The sequence below is a fragment of the Neltuma alba genome, unplaced genomic scaffold (assembly GCF_004799145.2).
Source record: "Neltuma alba isolate B1F8T4 unplaced genomic scaffold, ASM479914v2 tig00011927_pilon, whole genome shotgun sequence".
Taxonomy (NCBI): domain Eukaryota; kingdom Viridiplantae; phylum Streptophyta; class Magnoliopsida; order Fabales; family Fabaceae; genus Neltuma; species Neltuma alba.
The window spans coordinates 828484-854549 of NW_021636517.1; the positions used below are offsets into that span (position 1 = coordinate 828484).

Below are 26066 nucleotides of genomic sequence, written 5' to 3' on the forward strand. Positions count from 1 at the left end.
TTTTCATCTTTCAAAATCTCTGATTCCCACATTTGTATTCGATTTTTCATATTTTATACGAAAGCCGAGGCAAACTTCTACACGAATAAAGTATACTCCTCTAGTCCTATTTATAGGATATTGAGTGAAATTTTTTGTATAGATGTACAATTTTATCCCTTATTTATTATTGTGTTGACTTGGTTTATATGAGATATAATGTATATCAAATAGGGATAAAGTTGGAAAGTCATTGAATTTTAAATGAGAGTTAATGAAGTTTAAGATTTTTCTTAGTCTGTGTGAAATATGCTGGAAGTGTCTTATAAATAGGACCAGAAGAGTATATGCTCATTTAGATTAGCAGTAGAAAAATGATTTTATACTGTATAAGTATATAAGAAAAATTTTTGTCTCATAGTAATAGTTTACGGATCCATATTACTACCTAGTATTATACTCCTCTGGTTCTAAATATAGAATCCATTTTGTAGTATAATTTACATTACAAAATTAGATTAGGACCGGAGGATTATAAGTTAAATTTTAAACAAATTAAATCAAACCAATTAAACTAGGTAGCAGCAGTAGTTGTGAAAGTGTTGGTGCGTGGACAAGTGTGACTGTTGAAAAAGAGGGAAGAACATTAATGCCCACGAGCAACTCAATTTCCTCACGGCGCCGAAAACAAAATTCCTTCTCCTCCTATTCTCATATACTCTCTATACCTGTACTTAGTCTTTGTATGTGCGTCTATGTGTGTATATAAATATGTATCCCTCTCTCCTACCCAATCCCACCACATCAAAAACACAAACACAAGCTAGCAGAACGCTTAGCTTCTTCGCCGGAAACGATGGAGTGCCAGGACTGGCCGGAGCCGGTGATTCGAGTGCAAGCTTTAGCCCAGAGTGGCATAAACAAGATACCAGAACGCTTTGTGAAGCCTGAATCCGTGAGACCCGTTGTTCACAAGAAGCCACCAGTTGATCATCACGATGACATTAACATCCCTTTGATTGATCTGAAGGGCTTGCCGGAGAAGGAGGCGGCGCGGCTGGTGGGAGAGGCGTGCCGGGAATGGGGATTCTTTCAGGTGGTGAATCATGGGGTGAGAGAGGAGCTGATGAGGAAGGCGAGGGAGGTTTGGAGAGAGTTCTTCATGCAGCCATTGGAGGAGAAAGAGAAGTATGCCAATTCTCCGACGACCTATGAAGGATATGGAAGCCGTTTGGGAGTGAAGAAAGGAGCCATACTTGATTGGAGTGACTACTTCTTCCTTCATTACACGCCTCTCTCTCTTCGTAACCAAGCTAAGTGGCCTTCCCTCCCACCTTCCTTGAGGTATCTTTCTTCTTCTTCTTCTTTTACTTTTAGCAGAATTTGACGAATTAGATTCTCCTTACATTCCTATTGTCATCATATTCACTTAGAAAGTTTCAAATCCTGTTTAGAGGCCGCACGATTCCTCCAACAGTAACGATACATATTATAATATTTTCAAGTTGGCCGGCACAACTATTTTATTTTTTTTAATATATCATAGACTGTGTGAGATAAAGTCATAAAAGCTTTTTGTTGCGGAAGAGGATATAGGTATTATTAGGGGAAAAGGTCTGTTTGCTTCTTAAGAAAACAAAGCAATACGTTGTTGGGGTTGAACAAGTTAGGAAAATTCAAGGTGGAACCTAATTGTGAGGTGCTGTGTTTGGTCATTAAAGCTGGAGAAAGAACTGATTAATGGTTGATGGACACAGTAATTGACATGCAAAATGCACTAGGTGGTTAATTTGATTTATAAAAAAGAAACATATTGATGCAGAAGTTAGGTATGAATCCGATTTGATACGAGTTTAATGATATCTGTTGATAAAGAACGAGGTTTATGAGATGATGAAACAACTAGATGTGGTTCACATGCAATATAAAAAGATGAAAACTAAAAAGAAGACCTGTGATGAGTAAAAAAGTGGCTTTGTGGAATGACAAAAATAAAGGGGTAGTGGAATATATTATAAAAGATGAAACTTTTTGTAATGTTGGAATGTTTTTGTGCATCACATGCTTCATGGGTCCATCTATAAGGTACTAAATATATGCAAACACTTCTGCTCCACCTTGTGTTTTCATTTCTGTGGCCACACAACAGTGTTTGATATATCATTATGTGCACTGTGTTATCTTTATACATATCCCAATATCTTTTGTGGAAATTTGAAGAAGAATTAAAAATTCACATATGAGAATTGGTACTGTAGGAAAGTGATAAATGAATATGGGGAGGAAGTGGTGAAGCTGGGAGGGAGAATTCTGAAGCTACTGTCATTGAATTTAGGGTTACAAGAGGATTTTCTAATGAAAGCATTTGGTGGAGAAGAAGGAGTAGGAGCATGCCTTAGGGTAAATTATTATCCAAGTTGTCCACAACCAGACCTCACACTTGGCCTCTCATCTCACTCAGACCCAGGTGGCATGACCATCCTTCTTCCCGACGACCATGTTTCCGGCCTTCAAGTCCGGCGAGCCGATGACTGGATCACCGTCAAACCCGTCCCTGGTGCCTTCATCATCAACATGGGTGACCAAATCCAGGTCCACTCTCTTCTTCTCTCTCTTTCCACAACTTAACTTTCTTGACACAGAATAGCACTTATACACTACACTACTGCAGAAAAGACTTTTAACATCGATCAGAAAAGGGCTTTTAACGTCGGGTTTTATGGTGTGATTATACGTGTATAGGTATTGAGCAATGCAATATTCAAGAGCATAGAGCACAGAGTGATAGTGAACTCAAACAAAGATAGGGTTTCACTGGCATTTTTCTACAATCCAAAGAGTGATTTGCTGATTCAGCCTGCAAAAGAGCTTGTGACTGAGGACAGACCAAGTCTATACCCTCCTATGACTTTTGACGAGTACAGACTTTACATTAGGACAAAGGGACCTTCTGGCAAATCCCAAGTTGAATCTTTGAATAATTCTTCTTCTTCCTCCTCCTCCTCCAAATCACCATAATCTCAAATAATAGTCCAAAGGGAAATTATAAGTTGCATCTAAAGATACAGATCCCGCGGAAGGATATTAAGTTCAATTTTCTTAAAAATCAGAATTTTGATTTTTAAAATTTTGTAACCTAGCTAGTTCTTTTAAAGATCTGTCTCTTGGATGTAACTGTTTCTTTTTCTTTTTTTTTGGAAGGAAAAAAGCCATTTCAATTTGTCATTAATCAGTATCAGATTCAGGAGTGTTCATGTCATACATATGTATATGTGAATTTTCTTTTAATCGATTTGCCTTTTTCCCATTTTTGTTTATTGGGCTCTTTTTGGCAGGCCCCACGACTGTGTGTGTGTGTCTCTATATATATATATAGCTGTATATTGTCTTGTCTGTGAAAGACATACGAGTGCAATTATTGGAGGTTGAAAGGGAAAGAAAAGAGAAAATAATAAAATATAAGTGAGAATCACATGTCAAATTTCAGGTTGTGGGTGTTTCTTATCTTAAAGCTCTGAGACGTTGGTTTGGCCAATTGAAGAAATAATTAATGAAATGTGATAAGGTTGTTTGTATTATTACTTTATACCTTCCTTTTTGGTTTCCCCAAGTGGCCACTGATCATTACTTTAGCATTTTGCCTTCATTTGCCAAAAAGAAGAAAAAGAGAAAGAGAAGGAAAATAAAAAGGGTCCTTAGTTTCCATAAATACAACACAGCACTTGAATAATTATTTTGTACAAAGTTAGAAATTGTTTAAATACGTTAAAGTTTAGGAATGGTATATTAGTGATATAATTATGGCAAATATAAATTCTTTAATAAGAGCTAGTTAACAAATTTAGATAAATAAATTAAACTAAATAAATTATTTAATTCTGAAAAATATGATTTAATCTATTTAAATAAAATATTTTTATATAACATTAAATTAGATGTAAGTTTGTAAGTTAAATAAATTAGTTTAAACAATGATAAATATAATCCAATCAGACTCCAAAGCCTGCCACAAGAGAGGACCTCCAATATGAAGCTAATAATTTTAGAACAGAAGTAAGATAAAAAAGACTGAAATATCATACTTAGGATTAAAATCATCTTTATATAAATAGTTTTTACATTTAGAATGGGAGAATACCATTATGAGCAATTAATGCATTTTAAAAATTTTTACCTACCTTGACCCTCTCTTGCATGCATATTTTATTTTCAATACTTCTTTTAAAATGATCACATTATATACATATAATATTAGATATATATTACTTAATAAAATTCATATCCTTTTATATTATTTTGCATGTAAACTTACTTTTTTTTTTTATCATCCAAATCAGTTTCAGCTTCTCAAATTAACTTTTTATACAAAACTCAATCCAAATATAAATCATATTATACTATCTTACTTTTGTCTAATCTAACTTCTATAAAAGCCAGATTGAAAAAAAAAATTACTTCTATCATCGCTAATCCAAACACATCCATAATAGATATAAGATAAAAACAAGTTTTAATTAAAAAAAATAAAAATAAGAGATAACATTTTCTTTGCAAAACGCTACTTCTTGCCGTTCTTGTTTCTCTTATGCGATAGCACTTAAATTTTTAAGATTAGATGTATGCTACAAAAGTCTATATTTATATAGTACTGGATATTTATGGAAGACATTTTCGATGAAGGAAAAATGTGGCAATAATTAAATTTTGACTTTATTTTGGTGGTGTTAAGTTTTATAACATGTGTAAATGGAAACATGCATATGTATGTACATATATCTAATAAGAGGAAACTTAAAAGGTTATCAAATTTTGAGATAGATAAAGTTAATGAAATTTAAAGATTGTTTTTCTGTTTCAGAAAAAAATATGTTAAAAAACTTTATAAATAGGATGAGAAGAGCATGTGAAAAAGAATGTTTTAGAAACAAATTAAAAAAAAACAAAAAATGTAAATGAAAGGAAAGAGTAGTGGAGGTGGTGCTCCATCGACATCTGCAGTAATGGTTTGTGTTGTAATGCAACAACTTTCCTCTTCTCATCATCAAAAGCATCCCTCCCTGGACCCACTCCCTTCAATGTGACCTACTTTTCTTTTTTCTAGCATGTAGGGAATGTTTAGGTAGAAACAAAACATAATTTTAAAAATATTTTTATGGTATACGAAGTAAATATATAAAGAAATTTGTTTCTATTTGTAAAAAAATGTTTTTAAAAAACACTTTTTCACCAACCCAAATACCTTGTAGTAATTGTCTAACGTAGCTCAGCTGAGTTGGATTTTATATTTTTTTTGTTTGTTATTGAATATGAAATAACATCGTTTTGAATTAAAAAAACTATAATGACATGTTAGCTTTGTGTTTTTATTATAACTTTGTTTTGTTGAACTATGTATTACTTATACATGAATATTTCATTTGCTTTCGAATAATGTCTTTTTATTTAAATATTACTTTTTTGAATGTCATATATGAATAATTTCTTATATACATTTTATTAAAATGATATTATTTTAATTATAATGAAATTGACCGATTTAATAACGGGTTCAATTTAGGAGATAATAAGCACGTTTATGTAGCGAAGCATATGGTCAAGAAAAGAGCTTTTTGTGTAGAAAAGATAAAGAAGATAGGGTTGCATTTCATTGACACATCAAGTCACCCACCATTTGGAGACTAGTGCATTACAGTGTGCACACACACACATATATATATATATATATATATATTTTGCTCCCTGATATTTCTCCCTTCCACTTTCACATAAATTTCTCTCTTTTTCTCAAAATAGAAAAATAATCCATATATATACATACTTTCTAGTATCTTTTTAAATAAATATCTAACAAATATATTCTATTTATTAATATCACATCAAGTGGGTTTTTTTTCCTAAAAATGAAAACATAATTTATACTTAATATAGATATCGCCTGAGAATGATTTTAGAATGATTATTCATTCGTCCTATACCAGGACGTTTTTCTTTTTCCTCATTTTTTTTTAACATCAGAAACATTATCTTTTTTTGCCCTTTGGCAGTCAACAATATTATTATTATTGGCCAAAAAAAAATCAACAGTACTTTATTCGTGGGCATAGTTTGTGTCGGCCATGGAAATGAATCTTCAGGGGGGAAAATTTTTTTTTTTTGGAAATTAATTTGTGTTCTAAATTTAAGACACGTGTCTCAAGGTTATAAGTGGAATACATTCATGTCGCCACATTATGAGGATACTAAAAAAGGAAAGAAAAAACACGTTACTGACGTGCCAAATTTATCAATGAGTTATTACAGATTGAAATATGATTGAGCCATTAGCGAGAATGGATGGCAGAGCCAGATTTATATGCAGTGGATAGCTTTGAATTGATGGCAGCCCATGCTTAAGAGATAATGTTTTTCTTTTTACTTGATGGGATAAGCTTAATTAACGTGGCCACATGTGCTAAATTTATGATTTCTATTCCCCTGAATGGATAACTCATAATAAGTCATAATTGTAGCTGCGGTTTTTAATATAAGAGCTAGTTGATTATTTTGAGTAAATTACAGAAGTTTGTCAAGTTAGTTATTTACAATAAATAGGTAATTCTCTCCTAGAATATTTTTACTGATCATGTATGTTAGTTATAACTATCATTTAATAAAATATTTAATATGTGCAACTATCACAAGAATTATTTTAAAAAAAATGAATAAATATGAGAGACAAAATGAACTGCGGTCTTATATTTAAAATCTAATTAAAAGTTAAACTATTTCTTATAGGGATAATTAATCCGCAAGTCCTTATAGTTTCAACGAATTTTGAATTAGGTCCTTATAGTTTTTTTTCTTTTTATCAGATCCTTATACTTTCACTTGTTTTTAATTAGGTCCTTGTATTTATTTTTCTTTTTATCAAATCCTTATAAGTTCATTTTATTTTAATTAAGTCCCTGAATTTTTTATTCTTTATTTTATGAATTCTAATAGTATTATTATATAAACATAAAATAGTATATATTATTTAATATTAGTTTATAAACAATAATATTCTAAAGATATTGAATTATTATAATGATTTTAAATTTTTTAGCAAAAAAATTAATTGTTCTAAAAAATTTTCCTGAATTAATTAATTCTATTATTTTTTATTACATAATTATTAATTTAATTTACTTATTAATATTTTATATTTCATTATTAATCTATTTAATTAAGCTTATATTTAATTAATAAATAAAAATTAAAACTACATGGACCTGATTAAAAATTTAATGAAATTATAAGGACTTAATTAAAAGAAAAATAAATACAAAGACCTAATTAAAAAAAGGTAAAAGTATAAGGATCTAATAAAAAGAAAAAAAACTATAGGGACCTGATTCAAAATTGGTTGAAACTATAAGGACTTACGGATTAATTAACCCTTTCTTATATTAAAGATCGGAGATAGTATAATAATTGTGCCGTACAGAAATGACAGATGGTTCTTTTCGGAGGTGGAAATTCTGAAAATTTATTATTTTACTGATTCATCAAATCATAAACCAAGGGCATTTTTAACTTTTTTATCTTTTGATGCTAACATGTATGTTAAAAATTTGACTTTCTCGTCAATTTTCACTTCCAATCTCTATGGAGATCTTTGTTTAAATGATAAATTATTGCTCTTTTAAAAATTTGTCTGGTAAATTTTCTAAAGTAGATTTTTTAGGATTTTCTCACTCTTTATTCTCTTCTCTTTTTCATCTTTATTTATGTAAACATATCGCTATTATGTAAACTTTTATTTATCTTTAGACTAATATATTTTATCTTTTTCTTTTTTTTAAAATATAAAAAGATGTCATCAATGGAATCCCCAATTCCCAAACCCTCTCCTATCCAATAGGACCAATGCACCAAAGTCCATACCATGGAAATATAGCATTTCCACATTTTGCCTTTATTTTACCGTGTCCCAAACGCAAGCTAAATTTCAGTGTGATTTATATGTTCCAAGTCATTTTATTTTTTCTCTGGAAAAAAGAAAGAAAAGAAAAAAATCACAAGTCAATTTTCAGTGACCACCGAGCATCCCTTTAAAAAAAGTACAACTAAGACATTTAATTTGAATTTTGAATTGTCCAATTTGGATCTAGATGTTTATGTTTTTTTATTAAAAATCTGACACTAAAAGAATAAAATTATCCATATTTAATCCAACAATTTAAATCAAATATATATTCGCAATCGCATACCACGTGAATCTGAGTATAATTGATTTTTGTTCAAAGAAAACGAGTACAATTATGGTATGGGTTTAACTACAGAAATTATAGACAAAAGCTACATAGTGTCGTTTGGGCCCATTGGGCCACATTTCAGGCGTGATTCCAATCAGGGAAAATTTTTATCAGCATTCCCCCAGTTCCTCTAAAGCTGTGTATAATCGTTTTGGGCCCAAATGGTCATTTTAAAAATGTAGTGTACCTAATTGAAACGGATTAGATGGGGATCGGCCCAATCTATGGACCCAAATCTATTTCACAGCGCTTGACATGATTTTGATTATCATGCTTCATGATTTCAACACAGAAAATTCTACTGGGAAGTAAAATATCAATATATCATAATAATTTTTCTTACATGTTCATATAACATCATGAAAGAGAAAGCTGAGGCATGAATCACAATTGAGTGAGTTTAAGTGTGCATCAGGGGAATTGTATGTATTTGCGTCTATATTCCTATATGGCCTGTATTCTTTTTCATTTTATTTATAAATTACTTTTAACATGTTTCACAAAAAAAATTTAAATATCACTAACTTTATTTGAAATTTAACAATTTTTTAGATCATTTTATTATTTAAATATACATTTTCTAAAAGAATAATAACCTATATAATAATAAATATAGGGTAAAATAGTACAATTACAGTAAAAATTTAATAAGGTAACTTATAAATAAAATAAAAAGATTTTTCCACATTGTAAATAGAACTATAGAGGAGTATTTTGCTTTGTTTCGTATTTATGAGAAAAATATGATTAAATAAATGAATAAATAAAGCATAAAAATTAGCTCCAGGGCATCCCATAAACTCAGTTTCCAAGCAGAGCAAGAGGCTCAAATTAAGATTCAAAAGTTTCCCACTTCAATAGTAAATTCGTAATCCATCCATCACAATAATTAAGTTGCATTTAGAGATTAGGATGTTTAACCTCTACCTGGAATTATCCAATCTTGCCCAAGGAAATAGCCCTCGGACTAACTCATAAAGACACAGGATAAATATTACGTGTGATAAGAAGAAGGTGGAGAAAATAAGCAACCATGCACTCTGTACATTCAAGCAAATTTCAAGTGATTAACAAATTAGAATATAACAAATTCTAATCTATATTATATATCATACACTAAAGTATTATCTGCGTGAAATTAAACATAATCCTTCAGACATGATCCTTTAGACACAGGCACCTTATGCAGGGCCTGGTTTGGGTAAGAGGCCAATATGTGAGCTGTTATTTTGTGGGGATATAGTATCTAGGGCTTGCCCCTCCTCATGCAGGATGGACATTTGTATTGCTTTATGCTCTCAGCCTTGGCAGGGGTAATCTTCACACATTTCCCGTGGAACCACCTCTCACAGACATCGCAGCCAATCCAAAATTCATCTGCATTGTAATTTCCACCACAGCTCCCACAAAGGGTTTCGCTATGCTCATCCTCATCCTCATCATAACCCTCATCTGTGAACTTCGGATTGCTTTTAACTTGCCCATCACTTGATCTCTGCAGATAAATTTATCGTGCATCAAATAAGGAATACATGTAGCTGCATGCCATTGATTTGATTGAAGTATGCTTACACCTTGACTCTCTTTTCAGTAATTTTATTCTCGTGGCACAATGACATAAACCCGACGTGGTTGAGAATAAAGCTTTGTACTATGCAGTCCAATGAAATAATCTCCGGTTTCAATTTTATTGGAGGTTCAAGTGATTACTACAGAGCAAACGTTATATGGCTTGGTTTGGTGCTCAACTACTACTTCCCCAAAGCTGAATCTAAAATTTGGTAACAAAAATTACAACGGATAAATGCATACCGTTTCAGAGTGATGCATGCATAATCGAACCCATGACTTAACAAAGTGAAGCCAACATGCAGATAAATGTGAACTGCATTTTATTTTCAATTTTTTTTCCTCAATAGTAGAACAAAGAAAAGGTACAGATAACTTTTTAAATGTATAACTTAAGTTACCGGTGGTTTTCTTTACCAAACACAAAATAGCTAAAAGATTTTTTTGGGGGGGGGGGGTTAATTAACGAAGTGCCATTGACAAAATTGATTCCATTGTTTTGAGGCAGTTCACAAGAAATATCATACTGAGGCAACCCATCCCAAAGAAACAAAGACGCAGCCATCAACTGTAAAGAAACTACTGACCTTGGTGCTGCCCCGGGACTTGCTTCCACTGTCCACTGTTGGCTTGTCCTTTATGGGCTTTCTCTCAGTCACAACTTCAAAGACAGTGGGAAGATCGTTGATCAAGCTAAATAAGCGCTTCCTGCCATAAAGAATCAAATTCATCATCAACAAAAAGAGCCGAGTGATTTGTAGCAACTCATATGAGGGACAACAGTTAAAACAAGAAAAGAAATCAGAGATAATGCATCTACTTATATCCCTTCCCATTCTGGTAGCTTCTATATAAAGGACAAGTGATTCAATTTTTCCCCTCATAAAAATCCGTATATCAAAACATTTCAAATGATTTCTGCCAGCCAAAAATTGCCAACAGTAATTTTACCCACCAAGTCATACTCAAAACCTTTAGAAAAAAGCAAATGTCCACGGTCGATGTCATGGTGTTTCTTAGTATTGGCATGTAAATTCCAAACTCTTTTCAACAAATTCTGCTCAACATTTCCTGGGGGGTCTCTTTTCAAGTTTTTATTTTTTATTTTTTTAATTTTTTGTTCAAGCTGTTGTTTCCAGAGCTTTTCTTGCCGCATTATATGTGGTTCAGCGTATTAAAACTTGAATGCATAAACCGATCTCGCTTCAGATTAAACCATAAAGCAAATACGGTGAAAGCTGCTTCATTAATGAACATTAAGCATTTATTCATTGTGATATTAATGCCACTTGAGTAACAACTCATATTATTAACCATTGTTTTAACCTCAATCTTGTATGCATTTAAGCATGTCCCTAACAGATACAGAGCACAACAAACGGGAATTATGACCTCATGCACGAACCTGCACAAGATCTAGATGGTACCTTTCATTGCGGTTGAGACGGGCCCCAAGATAAAATGCCACCGAAAGCAGCCATGAATCACTATGAACAGCGACAAGAGAAAGCCAGTCCCTGCGAATCATGCCATCCCTGGCAAAGTTGATTCCAAGAGCTGGCTCAGGAAGCTCCGGGGGGACTTCCTCTGCTGGCAGAGTTACTTCCCAGGTTTCATTTGGATGCCCATAAAGGCACAAATTCTCCTTTTCTTAAATAGATACATACACAACTTTAAACTTAATGAGATGAACATAAAGGATTGGAATGATTAGAAACATTTGGAGTCGACGAAAGTAACAGTAAACTTCAACAAGGTGAGTTGACAGTCACTCGGACATCCAATATTATACATATACCGGAACTTTAATTCAAACAGTAACAAAATAATCAAAATTCTCGTGTAAATCCAGTAAGGTAATCAAACTAAGAAACTTGTCTCACTTCCAGAGTACTGCGAAGTCAAGAGTTTTCACGACAACTATACTGCACAAGAGTCATGCAAGGCTTTGACTTTTGTTTTCCAAGAATTCTCCAGGAAAAAGAAAGTCAACATGAGCTATTCTAACGAGTGCTCATAATTCACATACAAACGGGAAATAGAATCATGAAATTTAGCTACAAATGATGGAAGCAACAAAAATAAAGTGACAAAAAATAAGCCTAATTTTACGTAAATGTCAAATGAAAACCGGATCGAAAACTTCGCGTTACCTGGATCACAGAGCCCGTAAAATTCATCCACATCTGAGAAGGAATAAAGCAAAAAAGAAATGTCAGATGCAACAGGTAAATTAAGAAAAAGTCACATTCAGGAAATAAATCAGAAACAAAAAGTTATTAAGTAAATAATCCGAGAAGAACCTTGAGTCAAAGCGCGAACAACACCGGCTCTTCGAGCACTGTAATCCTTGAAGATTTCCTCCACGGTGCGCGGACTAGAAGCCATTTCCATGAACAGCAACTGAGATCTAAGCGAAAAGGTTCGAATTGAAAACACTAGGAAGATGAAGAAGAGGAAGTGGAGAGAAAAGAAAAGGAGGGCCGTAGAAGAAGGGATCGACGAGATCGAAGGTGACAGAGATGCATGTGATCTGTGAGAAACGGTACAAGGAACAACGAGAGGAAAGAAGAGAGGGAGACAGAGAGGAGAAAAGCAAGGAGAAACGGGCGAGGGTGGGCGTGTGTGTGTGTGTGTGAACAACGCTATTGGCTTCTCTTGTCGTTTTACGGTTTTACCCCCATTCCATTTTCACTCCATAACATAGCGTTGGGTTTTAAATATAAAATTTATTTTATAGTATAAATTATACTATAAAATGAGCTTTATATTTAAAATTGAGGGATAGTACTTATCATTTTTAATTTTGCTACTACCATATCTGTAAAAATAATAAGTATGAATTAAAAAATGAATAAAAATAAATACATATAGGATATATTTTTATTATTTAAATATTTCCTTCCACTTTTACCTTGAAATGTTTTATACAATTTAAATTTCTTCTAAACCATCCAAATTCCTAACTTCACTTGTTCTTGTTATCACTTTCACTTGTAAACTCTCAATATTTTAAATTTCATTTCTTGGAAACGAATTTGTTTTTTTTTTTCCGGAAGAACTTTAGGATCGAATTTATTAATCATGAAATTACCTTTTTCTTTATAAATGACAATTTTTATAAAATAATGGTAAAAAATAGATACGAGATTATGCGCTTTCGTAATTAAGTTTAGATTATTATTTTTTAATTTTTTATAACTAGTTGGCCGTTGTTAATTGGGGAAAGTGTCGGAGGTATTTGTCTTTTTTCTTGTATTTCAATTATAAAATTGGAAGATGATGTTTCTTTAGTTGGATGTTTGAATAAAGTAAACTGACCCAGTCAAAAGCCTTCTCTTTTTCTTCATGGGCCAAAACAAGTCAACGCTTGACCAACGTTCATTTTGTAAGTAGAGGTTTAACAAGTCAACGACGGCTGGATCCATTTTCCCTTTAGTAACAGCTTGAACTGTCTTAGTAACAGCTTGAACTGTAAGGTCCAGCCTACCGCAATGTCAGCATCATATGCTGCACCATGGGTTAAAAGTTACTACCTTCAGATTTAATTTTAATATAAAAGTCAGTTTTAAATTCAATTTAGGAAGTATTTAGATAAAAATCAAACTATAACATATGAAGCAAGTAGATGATAAAAGTTGTCTCAACACTCCTTCTGTTTTAAATATCAGACCTCAAACTACTTTATTTTTCATAAGATGGTACTTGTAATAATTATACATGTTAAAAATTTCATCAAATGATAGTTCTAACTAATACACATAGTTAACAAAAATATTTTAAAAAAGATAACGCCTATTTATTATAAATAACTAACTTAACTAATTTTTTTAAAATTTACTTAAATAAATCAATTAGCTTTTATATTAAAGATAGGAAGTAGTAAAACTTAATTATCCACAGTTTATGACGGTTTCATACAAATCTTATGCACATAACAAATACTTTGACTAATTGATAGCATAAAAAAATATTTAAATGAAAACGAAACTATGATTTTAAAAATGATTTTACGATATACGAAATAAATATATGAAGAAATTTACCTTAATTTACAGAAAAATGCTTTTGAGGAGCATTTTTACAACTTCTCAAACACCCCGTAAGTATGATACTCTCAAGGCAAAAGTTCCTTCTATTCCTCAAATACTATTTTTAATTAAAATATTTTATGTTCATCGCCTTTTTTCTTTTAATATTGTCTTATAACTTGTCTGCTCTTGTCTGAACATAAAATGGAACCTACATTCTCTGATCAGTGGAAAAAGGAAGAAAAAAAGAACAAGAGGTTAGGCATTCCTCGGCATATTTCCCTCCCTCGTACGATAGTGTGAAGAGAATACCAACAGTTTTCTTCCATTTTTCTTCTCCTTTAACTAAACATTTGAAGATCTCGATTCTTTCACATTATTCAAAATTTTTCCATGAAATAAATTTTAGAAAACAAACAAGTATTAAGATTAGAACAAAAACAAAAAGAAAATGTATACATGAAGATTTGAACTCCATGCACAACCATACTGTGTGTCTCCAAAATCATTTTTGTAGAAGGTTCAGTTTATATTGGAACTAAAAGTAGTTAAGGTCAATTGCTAAGAGGAGCTAATATCAAAGAAAGCTCAAGGCTCAGTCAAATTTTTGCGGACAAAGCTCAAGGAAATTACTGAAACTGAATAAAGCTCAGCACTACATCAAACCATTTATAATACCAAAATTAAAAGCAAAACTCACTTAAATTGAAGCTGGCTGAAAAACACAGAGGAAATTAAGAGGACAGCAAGAAAGGTCCTAATCTGGAAGTACAAAGAAATTCAATTCTGGCCAACACTTTCATAGAAACAAGTGGCTGAACAAGATTCTCAAAACTCAAAGAAGACCAGAAACTAAATAAGATATGAGAAGCAATAAGCAACAAAACAAATACCAAACTCCTAATAAACTGCTCTAAAAGATTCAGTTCACCAAATCAAGAATTTCCATTTATAAACGAAAATCAGCAAGCAGCACAATTGCAATCTTACACGATTTGGTTAAAATGGTGGTAGGGAGAGCTACCTCCAGTGTTTATGGAGATGTCAATAATCTCTTAATGCCACTTTTCTGCTCTGATGTAAGCCTGGAGGGGAATTTGATGTTAAACTTGATTCTCAAATTCCCCTTCTTGGAAGGTTCTTTAGGAATGGGCATGCCCTCTCCTTTAACAACTTCTTCGTATGTGGGACTAATGATGGAGCTGATCGATACCGTAAGATTCCTCCCATCCAGTGTTGTCAACTGTGCCGTGTAACCTGTCAGTGCTTCTACCAGAGATACCTTCTGGGTGACAACAAGATCATTGCCATCCCGCTTGAAGACACCATGAGGCTTCTCATCAATAATAAATACAAGGTCTGCAGGTATAACTCCTTTTTGTTCATTTCCCTTCTCAGGAAATGTTATTTTAGTACCTTTCTTCCACCCTGGCTTGATCTCAATTGTAAGAATTTCCTCTACTGTGGTGGGCCTCCTGCGCAAGAAGAAAGATATGGCAGACTAAGTAGTAGAGACACAATTTGAGATACTTTGGTTCCATGGTTTCTAAATTTACCATTCTAATCTTCAGATGAGACAGCAAATTTCATATTTTGGCATGTAGAAACAGATGAAGCCCCAACCTTGAAAGCTGAAGCTTTGTCATGTTTAATGTTATATTGGACACTCATCAAATATAACACTTCAAATTGTATTCAGAGGTGCTAAAGAAATGATTTCGATAAAAAGTATATGCATGAATGAGTAAATATTGATAAACCATTAACCACTCAATTTTTGATAGACTATTCAACCAATAACCCATCAGTTAGGTAGCTAACTTGTATATAAAGTGAATACTAAACTGCACCATAAAGTTGTACCTACTTGACACGGCTTTACATGATTTAGGATCTATGCAAGATAAAAATCCTCACTTTTCCACTGAGTGAGCAGAAGGTTGAAGTAAATGACCTCAAAATGCACTTAAAAAGCAGTCCCCCTCCAACTGCAAGCATCTCATGCAGTTTTAAGACGCAGTAGCAATAGGAATACCAAGAGTAGACACTGCCAGTGGTTTTAATTTAAGCACCTCAGCTGCCGGTTCAGTTAAAAGTTTAGTCTACTGTTATTGCCTGAGATCTCTATAGGTAACAGGATTGAGCCCCTTCAAAACTAAAAATATGTGGGCACTTCAAAAGCATGTAAGCAAAATTACAAAAGCATAAATAAAAATCTTCCCAAAACTAAAACTCGATGGAAAACAATAGTTCCTCTCAAAAAAGAGAAAAAACCAAACAACCACATTGCTCAATCCGCCACATACCAATTTTCTATTAGTGAGAGAAGTTTTCAAATAAAATGGGAACGGAAAACATTATGAAGTTATGATGAATTCACACGGAAAAAATTCCTTTCATATTTTCATTGCCAGTAAAGCATAAACAAATCATCCATCCTTAATCCAGTTTTGCAACTTTTGTAACGTCCATATCTAGCATCCCCCTCCAGTTGTGCAAGTTGGTAACCTCACCATCTAACATCCTCATTACGAAATTACAGAAGACAGAATAATGTGGCTCAATACTTCGTTTCTAGTTTATACAACAGCAGATCCATACAAGACAGAGAATCCAATCTTAGCAATTCAGTTTTTCCACATTAAATAGAGTTCTAAATTAACATAGATTAATTCATCTCAATAATTTCTTTCTCACTCAGCAGACACTGGGTCCTTAGAAGAGAAAGAAAATGCAGCATTAACAACGAAAATAATAAGCTTGTCCAATGCAGCATTTACACTACAGATTTTTTACCCGCAAGTGTAACCCAGAATAAGATTAAATGCCTATTATAACAAACATAGCACTAAAGTAAATATGCAAAAATTAGGTGAATGGTATGATGACAAACTAGCCCATTCCCAGATAAACTTTAGATTCAACTGGGGTGCAAAGCTTTTCGTACAACATAAATAAATCAAATTCATAAGGAACAAATAGAAGTCAGCATCTGTACTTAGAACTTCTTTCATCTGGATTCCCACTAGCCATCAAGATAACACATTCTATTCTGGATCACATTCTGCTGTAAGTTAGAATTACCACCAGAAGACAGGAGGAAGATATGAAACATTTGCCAATAACAGAATCAAGATAAGCACAAAGATGTGATCGAGGGCTGAGGGTAAGTATTTTCTCCTCGGATTTCCTCAGTCGTCCAACTCAAATGGCATGGTATTGTGCTAATAAGTGTGGACATGTGGAGTTCGTCAATCTATGTCTAGATTCAAAAGACCAACCCAGAGCCTATAAAGGCATTCAATAGTCAAAAGTCTCAAGCCAACACAGAATCCACTTTACCTTTGGAAAGTTGATTACTCTTAGCACGTGAGACCACAAATTTTTAGTCAAACTTCAATGGCAAATAAATAAATGAATCTGCCCGTTAAAGCTTCAAATCAAACAGTGAGACAAATAAGCAAATAAACACAACAGATTCATTTGCACAAAGCATCAAACTGTACTTGGTTTTTGGGGTCCAATCACTAGCATATTTCAAGTAAAAATCTCGTGGTGCAATATTTCTCTCCCTTTGTTTAGAAATATAAATAATAATGACGTGTAAGGGGATTAAAGCAGACAGCTCACCCACTGGGATCGGTAACATCCCTCGAAATCTTCATCTTCTTCGTCGTTCCTTTATACAGATCCTCCAGACTGCATGGCAGGTTTCGTTCGATGGGTGCACCTTTCCTTGGCATATTTCCAGAGCCCTCTCCAGCACCACTCCTAAATGAAGTGAATATATCATCGCCGAACATACCACGAGGAAACCCAGAAGCACCAGCTCGACCACCCATATCACCCATTCCACCAAAGGGACTGGAAAACCCAAAGAACTCTGAAAATATATCGTCTGCGCTCCTGGGGTTGAACCGAAACATAGTTGGACCGCCATCAGGACCACCTGAAAATCCGGAACCCGGGGGTGGCACCTGTCCCTTCAATCCCTCCTCACCGTATTGGTCATATACTGCTCGCTTTTGTGGATCACTCAGAACCTGTTTAAAATTCAAAACCCAAGAATTCATACAGACCATACGGTTTCAATTTCCTGAGAAAAGTAGGAACTTCGAGGGATCAAATTTGAGATACTTGAATAGATTTCGAAATTTCCTAATTTAAACAAAATTCCCAATACATTGAGATTGAATTGAGAAAGAGAAGAATGGAATGATAGAAACATACATCGTAAGCCTCGGAGATTTGCTTGAATTTAGCTTCAGCCTCTTTCTTGCTGTTAGGGTTCTTATCAGGGTGCCACTTCATGGCAAGCTTCCGATAGGCTTTCTTGAGATCATCATCTTTGGCATTTCGGTCTACCTGAAGAATCTTGTAGTAGTCGACGCCCATTGCCTCCTCTTTCACTCACTCTCCGTATCTCTGCGTGTCGTGGCCGGAGTGTGTTCCTACTCACCGGTCCGAGGAATAGAAGGCGAAGGACCTCATCGACAGCAAGGTATCAAAATCTGGGCTCTACTGATACATAATAAAGCTATCTCATTGCTCGGCCCAACTTCAAAAATTAAAATTAAAATATCAAACAACATTGAATGTGCTTTTATCATGATTGTTTGATTGTTGACTTCTTGTTATTTATGCTTTTATTATTAAATTAGTTTTTTTTGGGCCAAATATTATTAAATTAGTTCAAAGAGGATAATAAGTAATAACAACGTTTTTCTGGCCATCGGATAATAACAATCTTTTTAGTTTTTAATAATTTCAGTTTTGAAAATGGATTATTGAAGAGGGAACACCATTACTTGATGATGAAATTTTTTATTCCCTTCAGTTATAAACATAGCATTGTCTTAATTAATTTATAAAATCTAAAAATGTAGCTAAGTTTATTATTTATAATCAATATATAGAGAATATGTACTTTTTCAAAATACTCAAGGAAAAAAATTAGCATAGGAAATAAGAGAGTATAAGACATTATATTTAGAATTAAGCAAAAATGATCAAATAAATCTTATATTTATAATCAAACCGGATATGTCTTCAATAAAACAGAGTCATCTGGCGGGAAAAAAATTGAGTCAAAGCAAAAAGCCAAAAATTTTTAAATGTTAGCATGAGAAGATGGAGCAAGAATAAACTGGTGATTTACTTACAACGATAATTATTAATACGAAGTAAATTAACAATAGGAATTATAAATACCTTAACTACACCTTAACAAGAGAAATGGTGAATTCAGCCCCAAAAAACGAAAAAACAAGAGAATAGGTGAAAGTTCTCAATAATTTACGAAAATCATAAATTGAAATTAATTGTAAATCAAGTTTTTTTGTGGTTTTTGGTGAAATTTTTTTTCCCGCGTTGATATTTATATGCTCTTCCCCTTTTTTAGATATAAAGGCAATTTTTACTTGTTCTTCCTTATTCATACTATTTAATAAATCTTACGGTCACTAGTCTCAACACATTAGGTGTAGGATTCTTTTGTTCTTTTTTTGCTTTTAGACTCTATTAATGTTTTCTTCTGCACGGTTTTAACCGTGGCTCTGTATTCAGAACAAATAAATAAAATACAAAGAGCCATATTTATGGGAGAATGACAAGTCTAGAAGCTTGAACCAGTGATAGTTAGACCTAGGAAAATATTTTCTGAAAAAACAAGTTGCAAATATTGATTCTAACAATTGCAAAAGAATTACATTTGAAACTTACATGTCTTGTTCACAATTAAGACTTCTAAATTTGCAATTTGATGGAGGCTCAACCATCATTAATTCACTACATAATTGTCATTCTCCCCATATTTTTCAAGGGCCAGACTGTATATTTACTCCCAAACAGAAAACTTGTACAATCAACATGTCATTCCTTCACATTTCCTCAACAAATGGTCATTTTCATTAACTACCATGAGCTGATAAGGAGGACAAAAACATATGATGACATATATAGCCACACATTAATTGATCTGTGTGGTTCAGCTCTGCACAATTAGTTAGCCTCACGCTGATAATGCTCAGACGGTAAAAATCTTCCTTACTTTCTTGGTCTTCCTACGACAAACAGGGCAAGTCCCATCTGCTTCTGCTATCCTGTAAACATAGATCGGTCATTTCATTTACGACCCACAAGATTCTCCACCAGCTAACTATGAGTACTTTAGTTTCCCATTTATTTGAAATTATATATCTTCACAGACACACGCACAGACACCAAGATGTGTTGGGGCAGACCGAAGAGTGATTCTTTTTTTCTTTGTCCACCAGAAGGGTTGGACTATATTTCACATTTTGTTTTGCTCTCATCATTTGAACTACCCCCAAATGACTTATAATTAGAACTAATTTTAAGCAAGACAATGAGAGGAGAAAATCATCATCATTCTTAGGTCACAAATCAAAAGTTTGGATTAATGCAGAAGTCATCTGACATGTGTAGTAAACGGCTTATTTTAATTTTTGTACTAATATCAACTATTGATTTGCGACTAAGATGGTTATTTCTTCATCTCAACTCACTTAAAATCACTCCTCACACTGGAGTGATACATAGAAGAATCAATCTATTTAATGTTATCTGGAATATATGTTGAATGTGCATGAATAGAAGATAGTCTACTCAACAGGATTGTTAATACATAGATTGTCGATGTGTTTGTTGTCGTGTTAAAAACTTGTTTCCTGCAACTTCTGCGGAACGTACATATGTGCCTCATCAAACATGAAAAGAAGCACACTATATTGAAGAGCAAAAGTTTATGAAAATTTCTATGCATGTTAAAAGCCATTTTTTTAAGGAAAAGGCAACCCCATTTATGAGAACTTATGCTTATCGTTAGCTCAGGTGGTTGTTGAATGGTGGGGATTAAAGGAAGGACATCCCAATAAATCGGGGGAGAACAGCCCTTCACTGGGCCCCCCCCCCCCAAAAAAAAAAAATCTTTTACTACTTTTACCAAACTTGCTTTAGAGACGACTTGACAGTTTTAGCCGGGAAGGCGTTCCCTATGCAGCCTAGATATCACAATATGCAATCTCGCAAGAACGGTAATTTCATCTCTGTTCCCTTTCTTCACGTAAGTTACGTTACTAAGAAAATGTGGAATTTATGTGATGTAACTCAGATGAGTAAGTGGAAATTACTTACCTGTTTCCACATTCAAAACAAGCAACACAGTGTCCACATGGAAGGAAGAAGCAGTCCCTTGGGGCATCAAAGCAAATAGCACAAAGACGCCGGGTATTATTACTGGTTTCACCTTCACCTAAAGACTTTCCATCAACGGAACCTACTGTAAGAAAATCAAGATCCTCCTCATCACGTGACATGGATTCATAAGATGAACCCCAACTTGAAAGATCGTCATCTTTTTGAGAAAGCAAAGGTGCTCTCTGAGTTGCTGTTTCCCCAGCTTGAACTCTTGCCCTGTTTACAAGGGCTTGCTGGAAATTCTCTATTAAGGTGAAGCTCAAATACATCAACAAAGTCATTCCGCCTGTGGTGGAAAAAAAAGAATTAGTAACGCATAAATTTGGTCAGGTCTTCAAGTAGTGAATAGGGGACTGAATATGTGAATGAAACGCATACCAATGCCAATAATGTAAGAGGTCCATCTTGGTCCAAAGGACAATCTGACACGCCACTCATCCCTTGAAGTGTTCTAAACCAAAGAAAAGAAATCATGAAACAGTCTGATGCAGAGTGAGAAGACAAAGCTGTAAGTTTTTAATTATGTTAAAATGTAATTCTTTGGAATAATTTAGGGTCTACCTCAAGTAGTAGGTATGTCAATGGGATACTTGGGCCAAGGTATATCTAATCCCACGGTAGAAGGATTAGATTTCTAGAATTTGTATGTGACGTTCACAAAGATTTCTTGTTTGAATTATCTGTTTGTCTATAATCAATCTCAAGAAGTCACCTCTTTCTCATGATATATTAAAGAAATTGAAACCTATAGTCAACTGATTTGATAACTTGAACTAGCTAGCCGTTTGCAATATTATGAAGAAATAAACTCCCAAAACATGAGTACAAGCTTTCCAAACATACTTCATACGTGAGAATGGCTGTATTTATTCTATTTGCAGTGACTATATGTCAAAAGTAATCGTACCTGTTGTGAATCAGAAGTTAAAATAGCCGCATTCCCCTCAGGAAAGTAGATATTAACACGACAAGAATTATTTGTCAAAGCACATTTATAGTAAGCTTTGGTTGTATTGTACAAGGAGGATCTTATTCTGATGCTCAATTTGACCTATCAATGATAAGAGTGATTCAAGTAAATAGTGATGAACCGGAATGAGTACAGAATTACCAATACAAATCGGTCAAAATCGCAATCAATAAACTTTATCCAACTACTTTAAGAAGAGAAGTTCCTAGGCATTCTTAGTGAGTCATATCGTTTATATCCTCTTCGATTTTCTTTTTTTTTTTTGGGGGGGGGGGGCATATATATATATATATATATATATATATATATAGGTCTCACATTCTCTTACCTCTACTCCGTTGTCACGTAAATGTTATGTGGATCAACATTCTATTAGTCATCGTTGCGCTATTACATAAATGAAATGTTGAGAATTTTTACATGATTTGGCTCCATTAGACTAGTTGATCTATCTATGAATGCCATGGTAAAATGAGCGTACGTTTGTCTAATGTGAAAGGAAAATGTCATCTAGGGGGGGGGGGGGGGAAGCACTTTTATAGGCTCATTATCAACGAAGCTAACCCTCTCAATCATTCCTCAGATTCTATCAAGTGAAGCAACCTGAAGAGAAAATCAGAGCTTTGCAGAAATACCTCCACTTCCTCATCCAAATTTCTTGCTATCACGTGATAGCTTGATGAAAAGAATATGTCTTGTGTAATCATGCCCGTTCCTGTAATGAAACAGTAATTGACATAAATATTAAATACATATTTAAATATAGTGCAATTTCCTGTCACTGTTACCATGGACTTCGTTCCATGAGAGAGTGCTCCCATATGTTAGGTCATCAAGCCACTGGGTCCCATCACCCCCTGCAAGAAAGGTCATTGGAATGTCATGCTCATTGAATTTGTGCTTTCAATTATTTGGGATAAATGAAATAATATTAACGCGTGAGTATACAATTCTAGATCAAAGTCACACAAGGGAGTAATGCCTTAAATGCAAAGGTCTTGATGAACACAGGGTGATGTCATAATTCATATATGACTTTGTCCTGAGAAGAAGTGAAGCCCGAATGAAGTAGAAAGATTTCAGCTAACAAAGTTCAAAAGGAAATCCTATCTGCAAATGCTCATTGGATTTGCTTGAAGCAATGCTCATTCAAATGGAATAGCTGACTATGAATTTATGATAAAGGTTTTTTTTTTATTTTAATGCAAATTGGTCCTTCTGACAGGTACAAACTTTCTAGCAATTTTTCAGTTAGTTGTGTTGAGAAAGCAATTATGTTATTGATAAGCATTGTCATGATAAAGCAAAGAAAAACCACACAACAATCTCTTATCAAAGGCCTACCTTCAATTATTAATAGATAAATAGAGGAGCTCTCAGAGCTCAGGTGATATGAAATATTCACTTGAGATCCTTTATTCAGGTAATATTTCCATTCCTGGAGAAAATAAGAGAGTATAAGCTTAACAGCAAATATATGAGGGATCAATAATAAACTTCAGCATCTAAAATCTTAAACACTCCCTTCACTGTTTTCTGACAACTAAAATCAGAACCTTAGTATCATGTTGTGAGAATGAGAGGGTGACAGAGACAACAAACGAGATTACAAGAGAACGAAAACATACTTGCCTTGCTTGTAAAAGATGAAATGGATGCATTATAACTTTCTTCCCAGGTGGTGACAACATCAAGAGGTGGAGATCCGTATGTACCATAGAGCATAATTCCTGACTCTGACCCAACCAAGTCTTCCACCTAACGCAAACAAATCCATATTACTTACCTAGATACCACTAGAAATAAAAGAAGGGTAATTTAATTTCAGAAATTATGGTTTCGTACAAGATCAATCTGCTTCTATATTTAAAATTTGGCATTCAATCCCACCGTGGTTTGTCCATTCACCCCTCAACCATCTAGCAGTTTCTTGCATCCACGTTTTATCGAAAGTAATCATATGAATATTAAAACAATGAACAACGTAATAGTTAAGTATCTGTTTCCCTTCCCTTGTACTTGAATATCTTCAGAATGCTATTTCTGGGATCAAGCAAATAATTTCAATTCCAAAATGATCTATCCTGCTCGAACTTTAACCCAAATCACTATAGAGGGTTGGGGGGGGGCCACTGGGGAAAAACTACCAAATTCCCAGAGAATAAGAAGCAAGGAAAGGAAATATTAGTAAGTAGTAACCAGTGATTGACCTTCATATATTGGACGAATAGAGGGCTGGGTCGGAGAAGAATGGAAGAATGGGGGCTAACCAGTAGGGTCATAGGCCCATAAACTCCCAGAATGATAGTCAGGGAAACTGTAAAAATAAAGCGTAAATTCAGCATTAAGCTGAGAAGCTCACAAAGAATACATGGAAATTGTAGATTCTTCAAGCATAATTGAAACCAATTGGAATGGTCAGTACCGAATAACCAAAAGGCCAAGAGTACCACAACACAAGGCCAGGCATCATCCCTGGCAAGCCAAGGCGCAATGGCGAAATCCCAATTGCTTGCTTCAAAGTTGAGCAGCATACGCCGGGGTTGTGCGTCGGACTCAGGCGACTGCAATGGAGGAGGGCCGATACTGTGTTCCTCTTGTCGGACTTGTGAGGTGCTCGTAGACGACGAAGCAACAGCGGAAGAAGAAGAAGAAGAAGGAATCGCAGCAGGAGAATGCTGTGGATCTTGCATTCTGGAAATGTAAAACGAAGAATAGTAAAAGACCGGTGGCGGGAAAGAATGTCCATGGGGATGGAACTCATGGAAGTGAGCATAGGGTTGAGCTTGAGCGGTGGGTCGTTGTGTTGGTGAGAATGGTAGTTGGGAAGAGAAACTGGCAGTTATGTGTACGGACGGTGCTCGCTGCGCTGAGCTGATCAGCAGAGAAGAGAAGAAAAACTAGCCGTGCATTATCAGTATCTCCGAAGAATCAACAAATCAATTTCAAAATTCTCTTCATTTGTTGAAAAATTCCCCACTTCCATCCAATAATCCATCAAATCTATAGTAAATCACGAGTAATGATGAGATTCAAATCTATCTTGACTGTGTTCAATCAAGAAACACATCGACCAGTCCCGGATTACGAGAAAACAACAATATATGATTAACTAAGAAAGGTAATAATACTTTTGACATCTCAAAAATTTAAAATAGGGATCATGGTTCGTTTTTAACGTTTAAGAGGAAAACCAAGCGACCAAAATGCCTTTGTTCAATGTTCACGTACAAGTTGAAAACTAACTGAAAGAGAAAAAACTAGAAGTTATTTGCGCTGAAAAGAAATTTATTGATCTCAAAAAGGTTTGGGTCTACTTCAACTAGCATCATCTAGAAGGATATTTCTAGTCTACTATAAATGATTTTTGTTTTTTTAGTATTACAGTTCGTACTCCCTGGAGTTAAACGTATTTTTTTTGTAAGTTTTCTATTTTTAGTTATTGCCCTTTTACCCGTTTGTATTATAAAACTGTTGCCCTTGTTGTCTTTCATAAATACACAATTTGGTCCCATAAAAAACCAAATGCTCATTTTATCCTATTTATAAATTATTTTTAATATGTTTCACATATACTAAGGAAACATTAACCTTCATGTACTCTCATTTAAAATTGTTAACTTTCTAATTTTATTCTTATTTAATATATGTTATATTTCATGTAAACAAAATCAACACAATAATAAAAAATGGGTAAAATTATATATTCATATAAAAAATTTCTCAATATCCTATAAGTAGGACTAAAAAAACTTCTCTATGTCTTATAAATATGACCAAAGGAGTAAATAAATGCACACAAAAGTTGAAAACGTTCGAATCATTTTCAGTTAATATATTTACATATGAGTTAGAGATCTAAGAAAGTTAAGTTGGAAACAATATAAACCGAAAGGGGCATTAAATTAATTTTCAACACAACTTTTAAAATTTTAAACTTAACTTTGGAGATTTTTTTTAGCTCGTATGCTTTTTTTTAAACTTGTATAGCTGTGTGTGAATAGGGGCCTTTTGATCGATGCC

General features: G+C 33.9%; 4 protein-coding genes across 4 annotated transcripts; 1 reads left to right on the forward strand and 3 right to left on the reverse strand.

The window, feature by feature from the left end:
* Positions 1-713: 713 nt before the first annotated feature.
* Positions 714-3296, forward strand: LOC114719630 (probable 2-oxoglutarate-dependent dioxygenase At5g05600). The gene is made up of 3 exons (XM_028905141.1): positions 714-1323; positions 2238-2571; positions 2722-3296. The coding sequence occupies exons 1-3, from the start codon at positions 836-838 to the stop codon at positions 2995-2997; spliced, it is 1098 nt and encodes a 365-aa protein (XP_028760974.1). The 5' UTR covers positions 714-835; the 3' UTR covers positions 2998-3296.
* A 5973-nt stretch (positions 3297-9269) lies between these two features.
* Positions 9270-12367, reverse strand: LOC114719641 (PHD finger protein ALFIN-LIKE 1-like). Its single transcript, XM_028905155.1, has 5 exons — positions 12128-12367; positions 11978-12010; positions 11252-11474; positions 10412-10532; positions 9270-9750 (listed from the first exon to the last, which is right to left on the reverse strand). Exons 1-5 carry the CDS (start codon positions 12216-12218, stop codon positions 9502-9504), a joined length of 717 nt encoding a protein of 238 aa, XP_028760988.1. The 5' UTR covers positions 12219-12367; the 3' UTR covers positions 9270-9501.
* A 2171-nt stretch (positions 12368-14538) lies between these two features.
* Positions 14539-18387, reverse strand: LOC114719637 (dnaJ homolog subfamily B member 1). The gene is made up of 3 exons (XM_028905149.1): positions 18086-18387; positions 17486-17898; positions 14539-15330 (listed from the first exon to the last, which is right to left on the reverse strand). The coding sequence occupies exons 1-3, from the start codon at positions 18248-18250 to the stop codon at positions 14889-14891; spliced, it is 1020 nt and encodes a 339-aa protein (XP_028760982.1). The 5' UTR covers positions 18251-18387; the 3' UTR covers positions 14539-14888.
* A 1139-nt stretch (positions 18388-19526) lies between these two features.
* On the reverse strand, positions 19527-24848 carry LOC114719580 (uncharacterized). The gene is made up of 10 exons (XM_028905090.1): positions 24469-24848; positions 24254-24360; positions 23676-23801; positions 23388-23481; positions 22832-22900; positions 22679-22758; positions 21981-22124; positions 21452-21524; positions 21011-21359; positions 19527-19956 (listed from the first exon to the last, which is right to left on the reverse strand). The coding sequence occupies exons 1-10, from the start codon at positions 24734-24736 to the stop codon at positions 19881-19883; spliced, it is 1386 nt and encodes a 461-aa protein (XP_028760923.1). The 5' UTR covers positions 24737-24848; the 3' UTR covers positions 19527-19880.
* Positions 24849-26066: the final 1218 nt, after the last annotated feature.

Bases quoted from the DNA above. Each gene is read 5' to 3' on its own strand.
- LOC114719637 (XM_028905149.1), bottom strand. From the start codon at position 18,250: ATGGGCGTCGACTACTACAAGATTCTTCAGGTAGACCGAAATGCCAAA. The intron at 17,899-18,085 runs GTATGTTTCTAT...AATTTTAAACAG, and splicing joins AAATCTCCGAGGCTTACGAT to GTTCTGAGTGATCCACAAAA. The intron at 15,331-17,485 runs GTGAGCTGTCTG...CTTCTTGCGCAG, and splicing joins GATGTTACCGATCCCAGTGG to GAGGCCCACCACAGTAGAGG.
- LOC114719630 (XM_028905141.1), top strand. From the start codon at position 836: ATGGAGTGCCAGGACTGGCCGGAGCCGGTGATTCGAGTGCAAGCTTTA. The intron at 1,324-2,237 runs GTATCTTTCTTC...TTGGTACTGTAG, and splicing joins TCCCTCCCACCTTCCTTGAG to GAAAGTGATAAATGAATATG. The intron at 2,572-2,721 runs GTCCACTCTCTT...ATACGTGTATAG, and splicing joins ACATGGGTGACCAAATCCAG to GTATTGAGCAATGCAATATT.
- LOC114719641 (XM_028905155.1), bottom strand. From the start codon at position 12,218: ATGGAAATGGCTTCTAGTCCGCGCACCGTGGAGGAAATCTTCAAGGAT. The intron at 12,011-12,127 runs GTTCTTCTCGGA...ATTCCTTCTCAG, and splicing joins TGTTCGCGCTTTGACTCAAG to ATGTGGATGAATTTTACGGG. The intron at 10,533-11,251 runs GTACCATCTAGA...TCTTTATGGCAG, and splicing joins CGTCTCAACCGCAATGAAAG to GAAGCGCTTATTTAGCTTGA.
- LOC114719580 (XM_028905090.1), bottom strand. From the start codon at position 24,736: ATGCAAGATCCACAGCATTCTCCTGCTGCGATTCCTTCTTCTTCTTCT. The intron at 23,802-24,253 runs GTCAATCACTGG...TGTTTGCGTTAG, and splicing joins TATTCGTCCAATATATGAAG to GTGGAAGACTTGGTTGGGTC. The intron at 23,482-23,675 runs GCAAGTATGTTT...TATTTTCTCCAG, and splicing joins TTTCATCTTTTACAAGCAAG to GAATGGAAATATTACCTGAA.